The sequence below is a fragment of the Labeo rohita genome, unplaced genomic scaffold, assembly GCF_022985175.1.
Source record: "Labeo rohita strain BAU-BD-2019 unplaced genomic scaffold, IGBB_LRoh.1.0 scaffold_150, whole genome shotgun sequence".
NCBI classification, from domain to species: domain Eukaryota; kingdom Metazoa; phylum Chordata; class Actinopteri; order Cypriniformes; family Cyprinidae; genus Labeo; species Labeo rohita.
Window position 1 is genome coordinate 37,386 of NW_026127670.1, and position 11,756 is coordinate 49,141.

General features: G+C 36.9%; 1 protein-coding gene across 1 annotated transcript; it reads left to right on the forward strand.

Moving 5' to 3' along the window:
* The first annotated feature begins 4,504 nt into the window (after positions 1-4,504).
* On the forward strand, positions 4,505-10,086 carry LOC127158427 (uncharacterized). Its single transcript, XM_051101554.1, has 5 exons — positions 4,505-4,521; positions 4,759-4,965; positions 5,662-5,833; positions 6,127-6,206; positions 9,790-10,086. The coding sequence occupies exons 2-5, from the start codon at positions 4,834-4,836 to the stop codon at positions 10,084-10,086; spliced, it is 681 nt and encodes a 226-aa protein (XP_050957511.1). The 5' UTR covers positions 4,505-4,521; positions 4,759-4,833.
* The last annotated feature ends 1,670 nt before the right edge of the window (positions 10,087-11,756 follow it).

Sequence of the window (11,756 nt, forward strand, 5' to 3'; positions counted from 1 at the left end):
AAGTTGAGCTTTTATGACTTCAGAATGAAACCATAAGTCCTCAGGCTTCAGAATGGGGGAAAATGTTTTTGATTTAAATCCTATTTCCTTTATTTAGATACATTACACACATTTACTCAGGGGCAGATTAAGGTGGTGCAAACAATAAGTCCCAAACTCCCAAAACACCGGATCTATCTGGACGAAATGCCGATACAATACAAAACGTTTATACATACAGCTAAATGCATTTCCATGTGGCCGGGGCCTTACTGTGATTGTTTTTTTTATATGACTGTGTAGAGCAGATGATTGAATCAAATGCTTCCCACATGCAGTGCAGTGATAAAGTTATACTCGAGTGTGGATCCTCTTGTGTCTTTTCAGATTTGATGAATGACTGAATTTCTTGTCACAGTGTGAACACAAGGTTTTTCTCCACCGTGAATCCTCTCATGTGTTTTCAGATGTATTGTCTGACTGAATCTCGTCACAGTGTGAACACTTAAAAGGTTTTTCTCCAGTGTGAATCCTCTCATGCAGTTTTAAACAGTTTGCTGTAGTAAAAGTTTTTTCACACTCAAAGCACATGTACTCTCTCACACCAGTATGTATGTTCTTATGTTCCTTCACATGAATGTGGCTTCACCTTTGTTTGAATTGTCAGGTGTTTCTTCAAGACTGAAGCCCTCAAAAATATTTTATCACATTGATCACCTGAGTACAGTTTCTCTTCAGTGTGGACGTTCAAGTGTCCTTTAAGATGTCCTGATTGTGAGAAACTCTTCCCACATTGATCACAAGTGTATGGTTTCTCTCCAGTATGGATCCTCGTGTGTTTTCAGATGTGTTGACTGAGTGAATCTCTTGTCACAGTGTGAACACTTAAAAGGTTTGTTCCCAGTGTGGATGTTCATGTGATCCTTAAATATGGAGTTAGAATTTTTCCATAATTCCAAATAAATACATTATGATCCACAAATAAATGTAAAGCGATTGACAAAAACAAAGCATATTCACAAAATAAATAGAATGAGATCCACAAATAAATCTTAGAGTTCCACAAACATGAATTATATTCACAAGTAAAAAAAAAAATAGAATTGCAAATAAAAAAACATACTCACAAATATTTTTATTTTACAAACACAACTTTGCCCGGAATTTATATGTGAATCACGTACTGTGCATTTGTAGATCCCTGCGCATATTTGTGGATTTTGAAACATTTCAAGCGTCAAGACGCACACTGATCCACAAATGGATGGACTCCACCCACCTTCTACTTAAGCCAATCAGATACCGGCCACGTGGGGCTGACCAATCATTGCATGTTCTTGCTCCAACCAATCACGTTTTGCCTTATCATCACAGCATTATTGTAATAATATCTAAAATAAAACAAGTAATGTTATGTGCAGGGCTGGACTGGGACCAAAAAATGGCCCTGGCATTTTTGGCAATAGTGGCCCACCATGATTATTTAAACAATATGCTGAGGCATATATATGACACATCAAAGGATATATGCGCTCACTGTTTTGTTTCAAACATTAAACCACAGTAACCTGCATGGAAGCAAATAACCTTGGTAAAAAATTATTCTTAATTATTGTTATTGTTATTATACAGTCTTTTATTACTCTCATTACAATACTCAGACTTGGAAGAGAAGGCCACAGTGACAAAATTCCCACCTTGTAGCAAAATTTATCGTCAAACTAAATAGCAGATTTTGTCAAGTGGAGCTGAGGGCTGGCCAGGAGGGAGGCAGGGCGTGGCCTGAGATTTCATTGGACTAGCTCAATGTCCTTTAAGACAGTCAACCCAGGGCCGCGATTCATGTCTCAGATACTCTACCGTTGCGGTAATAAATAATAGTGATGGGAAGTTCGGATCATTTTACCGACTCGGTCCTTTGAGTCTCGTTCAGCAAAATGAACGAATATTTTTTCGAGTCATTTCGTTCATTTTGTTCGTTTTAGCAAAATATAATTAAAATGTTACGTTTTACTTCCCTAACACATCTACTGCTTACACAAACGTTGATCACACTACAAACAAAGCAAAACTATAATGCTAGAAGAAACAGAAAAGATTAACAGAAAAGATTCGCTCACCTCACCTCTTATCTGACAAGTTTTCGGGTTTGAGTCGTTCGTTCATCACCTGACAGCCCAATTAGCTTAACTAACGCAGTCTGAGCCGGAAAGAGAATTGATTAGTTTGTCTCTCGAGTCTTCGGGTTCGAGTCGTTCGTTCATCACGTGACATCCCCGAAATGTTAACCTATGCAGCCTGAGCCTGAAAGAGAATTGATTAGTTCATCTCTCGAGTCCTCGGGTTTGAGCTGTTCGTTCATCATGTGACAGCCCCATAAGGTGAACGAACGACTCTAAAACAGTTGAACTAATTCCAGTACAGAACCAAATAGGATGTTGCGCATGCGCGACTGAACGAATCACTCCCCGAGACGACTCGTTCGTCCCGAGTCACATTAAAGATTCGTTCAAAATGAACGAATCGTTCAAGAACGACCCATCACTAATAAATAAATTGGCCTAATAAACTTTTTAAAAAATATTAAATTATGACTGACAGCCCCAGCCCATAAATGTGTGTCGGCCCGGCGGGCATTGCCCGGTATGCACTATGGTCAGTCCAGGCCTGGTTATGTGTAATGTAAACAGTGTTTCATGTATCACTGAGTCGATGCGTGTTTTGACCATGAGTGTGTTTAGCAAACTGGTATTCTACGGTGACCGGGAGGAGAGGTCTTCGGTTCACTTAGTTTTGTTGTGGCCACGACATATAAACTCATAAAAACGTGATAATATAACGTGGCCACGAGATATTAATTTGTGGGAACGTCATATTATGTCGTGGCCACGAGATCGTTTTGTTGAGGTAACGATGTCTCAAGATGCTATGTTGAGGGAACGACATCCATTTCTTGTGGCCACGACTTCTTGTGATGAGGGAACGGCATATTTTTCTCGTGCATAAACAAACCTTCATGATCATAGCAACCTGGGATTATCAGAGTTGTTTAAATTTTAGTAAATAAGTAAGTAAATAGTATTTACAAAACCTATTTATATTGTACATTATAGAAGATACACTTATATTACATTCGAATACATTATACTGTGAAGTTTTCTGAAAAAATAAAGTTTGTTAAAATACATTCTAACACTTAATGTTTGCTCCTTTTTTTCTACATGCATTATTAAAATTTCTTCAGAGTTACCATGAACATTTCAATAAATTCTTTTTCTGAACAATCATGTCTCTATCTGTGTTCACGATGTTTTAGTGTAGAATTTGTACAGAAAATGAATGGCAGTCTGTCACAATGCATTATATAGCATATATATTGTTGCTTTTTGTCATTTCTGATGTGTCCTTTCATAATAATAATAACGATAAAAGGCAAAGTGTTTTTTATCATTTATCAAAAAAAGTCTTCAGAGTTAACAGGAAATTTTCTATTCCTACAAAGTCTGTGACATTGCACTCACTGTCTGTATCAAGTTTCACGAGATTTCAGTGAAGATTTGTACAGAAAATTAATGGCAAATCTGTGAATGGCAAAGTCTGTGACATTGCACTGACCATTCTTTCACATTTATACATGCATTATTTAAATTACTTCAAATCTTACAGCAAGATTTCTATTCATACTTTTTCAGAATGCCCAAGACTCTGTCTGTATCAAGTTTCACGAGATTTCAGTGAAGATTTTACAGAAAATGAATGGCAAAGTCTGTGAATGGCAAAGTCTGTGACATTGCACTGACCATTCTTTTACAGAAAATGAATGGCAATTTGTCACAATGCATTATATAGCATATACAGGTGCTGGTCATATAATTAGAATATCTTCAAAAAGTTGATTTATTTCACTAATTCCATTCAAGAAGTGAAACTTGTATAATGTATACATTCATTCCACAGAGACTGATATATTTCAAGTGTTTATTTCTTTTAATTTTGATGATTATAACTAACAACTAATGAAAACCCCAAATTCAGTATCTCAGAAAATTTGAATATTGTGAAAAGGTTCAGTATTGAAGAGATGTGGTGCCACACTCTAATCAGCTAATGAACTCAAAACACCTGCAAAGGCCTTTAAATGATCTCTCAGTCTAGTTCTGTAGGCTAAACAATCATGGGGAAGACTGCTGATTTGACAGTTGTCCAAAAGACGACAATTGACACCTTGCACAAGGAGGGCAAGACACAAAAGGTCATTGCAAAAGAGGCTGGCTGTTCACAGAGCTCTGTGTCCAAGCACATTAATAGAGAGGCGAAGGGAAGGAAAAGATGTGGTAGAAAAAATTTACAAGCAATAGGGATCACCGCACCCTGGAGAGAATTGAAACAAAAACCCATTCAAAAATGTGGGGGAGATTCACAAAGAGTGGACTGCAGCTGGAGTCAGTGCTTCAAGAACCACTACGCACAGACGTATGCAAGACATGGGTTTCAGCTGTCACATTCATTTGTGCACATTCCAGTCAGAGAAAGGTGTCCAAGGTCAGTGATGCCCAGCTTAGTGGAGCTTAAGTTAAGTTGTAGTTAGTTTGTTAATGTATCTGTCGTATTTTCTTTTTCACAGTTTTGTAGTTATCAATTATAAGGTTGGTCAAGTAAGTTCAATCAGATTGATAGAAGATTGGTTCACTGAATGGAACTACACAAGACAATTTAGTGTTTAGTTTTATGTCAGATGTGTTTGTTAGTGTATCTCTCTCTATCTCAATTCCCATAAAGGCACCAAGTGTTCTGGGTGAGGATCCATCCTCCATTGAGGCTCATGTGAATGTCTTAAATAGCCAGTACCAGAAGATGCAACCTGACTTCAGGATTGTACGAGACCGAATGCAGCAGACGTTTGCATGGCGGCAAAAGGAGATTGCTGATGGCATGACTGTAGAGGACACAGTTAAGAAGTACCCTTTTTTAAGGACACCCACCGGGGTAAGTAAAAATGTATCCTAAGATCATCATTTGCTGGTCTGTGTGAGTGTAATGCATGCACCAAGTTTGATTCCCTGTCATGAAAATGAGAACTTCACCAGGACTGTACTGGTCCAAAATGGCGTACTCACAGATACAGGGCTCTACAGTGGACCATTTTGCTCACATATGCCCCTAAAAATCGATATGTGCGAACTGGAAAAATGATTTACGAGCACAATTAACTACAACCTACCAAAATCCCCCCACCCCGCCTGCTGCGGTGCACCTTCACTAATCATTCAAAACACCACGTCCCGAGTAGTAGGCAGGACGCGACACAAAGCTGATGTCAATCATATAAAAGTTGTTGAAAGTCTGGCAGGAAAAAAGCCATCTAGTCACCGGAGCGAGATTCCTTGTGTAGCTTTCATGACAGGGAAGGAGTTATTGGGTCAAACTTGGTGAATGTATTGTACTCTAATAAACAAGCAAAAACCACTATGTAACTGAAATGTTATTAATCATCATTAAAAATGTGACAGTGGAAAGAAATAATGTGAATTTTAATGGTTTTATAGTATGAAAACTAACATGTAGTCTACACACAAATGTCACATATCTTCCATATGCCATTAAGTACTGCTTCTTAGATAAGTATCAAGCTGCATGATGATTTCTGGTATGGAATAAAGCTTAATGTTTTTTCGTCTGTAGTTGTGTGATGAGTTGGAACGTATCCATCCAGCAACAGGGAACTTGTGTCAGCGATTCAATGAAGGCTTCAAATGTATTGTACCGAAGGTGCTTCAACTAGCTCAAAGGAAATGCCCACTATTCCAGTTTTACCTGGAGACAAAAGAAGAAGCTCTTACTGAGGATCTTCCAGGTACTGATTAAATGTTAATGCCTATACCACAGTGTTTCCAAGTCGTGTGCCTTAATATGTCTTTAATTCTATTTTAGATTTGTTATTATTCTTATGTCATAAAACAGTGTACTTCTATTGAGGTGTTAATTCACATAGGTTCTGTGGGAAAATCATCTTTATATTCAAATTGCTTACCTGAAATTGACATCTACACTGGACCAAATGTCTAGTGATGACCTTTATATTTACCTGCACTGCTTCTGAATTAGAAAAATGTTGTTTAAATATCAAGTATATCTTATGTCTTGCAGATATTGACTTTAGGGCAGCCCTCATCTTTCTGCCTTACATCTTCAAAGAGAACATTGATCGCTTTATTACACTTGGAGAGGTATGTCTTGCTTGCTAAAATCTCTTTTGTTCACCTCCATAACACCAAATACACTTGACAAATGTACTGATAGAAAGAAAATCATATTAACACCACACGTGTCTCCACTTAAAGGAATACTTTATCCACTTTTAAATATTTCATTACTTTTAAGTGGAATGTAATGAGGCTGATGACCTCATCATTGTTCCTACGCTGAAGACTTGCTTGGATGGTCCTATTGCTTTTTGTCTTCCACCATAGTTAAATTACTTTAGATTCATCAGTTCTTGCTTAAATCCAGTCAGACAAGTTTTAACAGCAATTCATATCTGTTCTTGTGTGAAAGGAAAAGGCGGAAGTTTGAGTACATAAGCACAATATTTGTGCACAATGACTACAAAATAAAATTTTACTCTAATTGTGTAGCATGAACACCCAAAACAAAATCTAATTTACTAGCTACCGAATCTGCACACCACATCAGAATATAGTCACATTCTAATTATAAACCACTCTTTGAGCACACTGAAAAAAGTGTACAAGGCATGTCATTACTCTAAAGAAGTTGTTATACTTGAGCTAACTCAAAACATTTAATTTTCTGTCTAGCCATCAGTGTAATGTAAAAAGTTTGGTTTATTTAAATTAAAAGTAAGTCTTGTTAGTGTAAAGCAAATACATTTCTGTAAATTAAATTAAAAATATTGGTTTCCATTGTCACGTGACTTCCAACGTCATCCGTGGTCGTGCGTGTCGACGTTCAGCTTTCCGCCATCTTGGTACACCGCATGGATGAACTCGGCGTGGTAAAACGGGAATCAACAAAATTGGTAAGTAATTTTAAATTTACGTTTGGGCTTATTATTATCATTGTACATGTATGATTTCATAAAATATTATGTTGTACTGTTGTTTTATGTACCGTTAGTATTAGTAGTTTGACGGCTCTAACTCGGCTAGAAGGTTTACACGTTTCCCTCATCACGATGTTAAACCGAGTGGAAATAAAATAATAATACAAGTAAACTGCTAGATGTTAGATGGATTGATATTGAAATGTAGTATAAAGACTGTTATACTGGAGTGCGATACATCAGCGTGCATGTACTTTCTACATGGTGCCGCCATGTCTAACGTACATGCACGCTTCAGACGCTTTGTATGGAGTTAACGTTGTTATTAAATTGTATTATTATGATGATTTTTATTGATTTATTATGAAGCTCGCGTGCGCAAGGTATTCGCTGTGCTTACTTGTATAGTCTCTCATTTATGATTATATGATAAACAAACACGTCTTTAGTGATGTGCCTAAACACTTATTTTAACGTATCAGTTTACCCAGTAAAGAAGTCGTCTGTTTACTTTTATGTGAGCCACTTTGTTATTTCTCTTTGTCTTTTGTAGGATGAGGTACTGCTGAACAACAATTATGACAGGTTTTGAATAAACCAGTCACATGAAAAACGTAAGTAATTTGCACCTTTTTATTATTGCTTTATTGAAAAATGTTAAAATGTAAGTGTCTAATCCTTAATTTCCATAGTTTTTACCATGGGATTTTAGTATGTAGTGTTTTTGAAAGTGTCTTAGATGCCTTAATTATACCTTTTGTTGTTTAATGCTTTGTGTGTATATGTATTTTTACAACTAGTTCTGAAAGTGAAATAATTTTTTTCAGAAGTCTATGTTTCTCTTTCTTACAGATTAATGCTGAATTTTTGCGCATCACAACCCTACATTTACAATCGCGAATTATGGCCTCTTTGGACAGACAGAGCTCTTAGCTTCTCCAGGTTATTAGGAGCAAAGGTGGAGTCCTCCGTGAAAAAACATTAGTTATGAATCAGGTATTGGTTGCATGCGAACAAAAATTGCTTGTGGCAATCAATTTAGTAGTGTTTTGGTCTAATAAAAACAATACATCTTGAACATTTTGTAGAGTCTGGACATAGAAATCAGAAGAGTGCCTGCTGAAGTGCCTGATCATGTACCTCGGTGAAGATGCAAGCTGTCTGATCAAAGAATACCAGGTAATGTAGACAATGCAAACTACTGAAATTTTCTCCAACCATGTTTGGCTTAAAGATATATTTCACTACCAAATCAACATCTCCCCATGTTTTACTCGCCCTCAAGGCATCCTATCTGAATATGGTTATATTCTTGAAGAACAATACAGGCAAAGTTATAATACTATATATCATTTTACTTCCAAGAGGTAGAATGGGAGTGAATTGTTGACTTTTTGAAGCTTCAAATAGTGCATCTGTTGATCAAAAAACTGCTTGACATGGCTCTGTGGTCTTAACAAAGGTCTTCTCAAGCCTTGAGGGTGAGTAAAATATGGGGAAATTTTGATTTGGTAGTGACATATTGCTAGTAGTTCAAGTAATTGTCTTATCATTTACACATCAGCCGGTGTGAATGTTGTTAAGAGCCCCCTATTCACTTGAGAGTGTAAGTACATCTTCACCCAAAAATGAAAATTTTGTCATCACTTACTCTACTCTTGTAATAAACCGTACAAATTTTATTTTTACATTGAACAAAAATAAAGATATTTTAATGAAAGTTAGCAACTGACGTTTGGGCTCTACATTGACCTCCATAATAACAACATTTTGTAATAAATTTTCAGATGAAGGGGGTTTTTTTTTTTTGTTTTTTTTTTCTTCCAAAGTCCCTCAATTATTCTTTGTTCTTGTATGTTTTTAGGCTGACCAGAGGGAGGAAGCGGAGAGAGAATTTGAAAAGACCACCATGGCATTTTTTGTGATCTGCGAAAGTGATGCTCTTAGTCGTGCACTGGACATTTGCATTGTCACTGACGGTGTGGAAGTACTAAATGAGTTGCCCTCTGTTGCCTGTGCCATGATGTTTGGACTCATTTATGCACTGAACATAAAATATCCTGAAGGACTCAAATATACCTTTGAGGTCTTTCAAAAAGTAATCGTGGACATTGAGAGTAAGCAGATGAGCCGAAGGGTGCAGAACCTCTCTTCAAAGCTGCAGGAGTACATTTGTTTCCTTTGACCCAGCTACAATGTTCTGCTGATGGTAAATTTCTTTGAAGATGTTGGACAGTATAAAGCCTTTTATACAAAGTTAACTGTACTACTGTTTACTAAACCTGATTTGTTTTAATTTGTTTAAGATGTGTTTTATCTAGGGTTAGTTAAATAGTTTACCCAAAAATATTTTTTTTTTTTACAATGTTTACTCATCCTTAAGCTTCAAGTATTTAACTTCAATTAAATTTGGTTTAGAGACATTTTATGACATTTATTTTGATGAGTTTGAGATAACTGAGATAAGTTTAATTTTGGGGTAAACTATTCCATGAAGGTCATATAATGTGTATGCAAAGAATGTAGATGATGCATGTGCTTAGTAATCTAGTGTATCTGCCCAATAACACAATGCTAATTATTGCTATTTTAACAACCTTATCAATGAACAACAGCCTCACATTCCTCCTTAAAGAGCAAGTGCAATATGTCAGAATGGATCAACTTTTCTTTCGTTACCAGAATTTGTGAGGTAAATGGTAAGAATGTCAGGTTAATTTAGCTTTTTTCCTTTTGGCTTTGAATAGACTGATCTTGACAGCCCGTACCCAACTATTCAGTTGACCGACCGAGACTGGAAAATGGCCTTTGCCAGGAGAGCTCCAAACATTCTGAAAGTGGACCACATCGAGTTGTTTCGCAACTCAGGAATCGACGAAGGAATCATCTCAGCCTTCTGCACATACTTTGTGTTCAATCTTGCATATCCAAGACATCTGAAGAACACTCTGATGTTTCTCCAAAGGTACATTGCCAAAATAGTTGTGGATGGTGACCAGCCTCTGCCAATAACTGTCACTAGGCAAATAAATCTTCTATACTGACTCCACCATGCCTCGTCCATACCAGTGCCCCAAATGCTCCAGGAGGACATTCACCTTGATGAAACTAATTCAGCACATAGGACTCATTCATGCCCATGAAGCCAATTTCACAATTACATGTGGACTTAATGACTGCCAGTCAACATTTACAAAATATGAGTCTTTTAGGCGACATGTATATCGAAAACACACAGGCCATGTTTTACGTCCTGACGACGACAATGATGATGATGATGGGGAAATATTGAGGTAGTCGATGAAGATTATGATCAACCTAGGACACACACTGTCACTGAAAATCCTCCATGTATGGATGAGCTGTTAAAAATTTTTAAAGACAATCTTTTTAAGTTTATTCTGAAATGTAGAGAGAAAAATCACCTACCATTGTCAGTTCAAGAAGAAATTGCTGATGATGTTAATTTCTTACTATGTTTTTTTAAGGAGAACTATGATGCTTTTATAGCTTACCACCTGCAGAAAAGTGGTTTTGACATGTCACAAAGTCCAGAACTGAAAAGAGTCATACAGTCTAATGATTTTTTTGATGAGGCCTCAAAAGCTATTCGATCTCCATACATGATAAAAGACCATTGTAATTCCAAGCTTAACATGACAGAACCTGTCCATTTTAAGTTAAGGGACTCTGTAGGACACTCAGTGGGCTCCTATTCATATGTACCCATTGATAAAGTGCTGAAAAATTACTGTTCTCATGAGGACATTTGGGATCAAATTCTGAATGTGAATAATCCAGAGACAGACAGCGAATTTTTAAAAGACTACTGTGATGGAGAAATTTTCAAACAACACATGTTTTTTAAAGATCACCCAACTGCACTGCGGCTGCACTTCTATGAAGATGAGTTCGAAGTAGTTAACCCATTGGGGTCAAAAAGAACCAAGCACAAGCTGTGTGCATTCTATTATACTGTAGGCAATTTGGACAACAAGTATAGATCACAGCAGAGACATATTCATTTAGCGTTGTTGGTGTGTTATTCATATGTTAAACAGTGTGGTTTGGATGTCATCTTAAAACCTTTGCTAAATGATCTTAAAAAACTGGCAACTGATGGTTTTACAGTAACTGTTGATGAAACTGAACACACATTTCGTGCCGCTCTTGCAACTTTATCTTGTGATAACTTATCAGCTCACATGATCGGTGGATTTACCATGTCATTTAACTCAGGTAGAATTTGTCGTTATTGCATGGCATCTTATGGAGATATAAAACACATGTTTGAGGAAGACAGCTTTGTTTTAAGAACATCTGAGGTTCATCAGTGTCATCTTGCCCGCATTCAACAAAATCCTGACGACAAAGTGACTTATGGTGTGAATGGTCCTTCACCTTTTGAAGAGTTGCAATATTTTGATGTGACAAAAGCTTTACCACCGGACATAATGCACGATTTGTTAGAGGGTGTAATTCCACTTGTTATGAAGCTAGTTATTGGCAAAGCTCATACAGAGAAACATATAACTATAAGAGAAATAAATGAAGAACTACAAAAACTGTGCATTGGTCAAAATGACAAGGTAAACAAACCAGTACAGTTATCAGAAAGACTGCAGCATGTTGGTATTACTGGATCTGCTTCTCAAAAGTGGTGCCTTTTCAGGCCTTTTGCCTTTTGTAATGGCCCACCGTGTGCCACCTGATT

What these genes read in the sequence shown, in the direction of transcription:
- LOC127158427 (XM_051101554.1), top strand. Translation starts at nt 4,834, where the DNA reads ATGCAACCTGACTTCAGGATTGTACGAGACCGAATGCAGCAGACGTTT. An exon ending in TTTTAAGGACACCCACCGGG is followed by an intron (nt 4,966 to 5,661) that starts GTAAGTAAAAAT and finishes TTTCGTCTGTAG; the next exon opens with TTGTGTGATGAGTTGGAACG. An exon ending in GCTTTATTACACTTGGAGAG is followed by an intron (nt 6,207 to 9,789) that starts GTATGTCTTGCT and finishes GGCTTTGAATAG; the next exon opens with ACTGATCTTGACAGCCCGTA.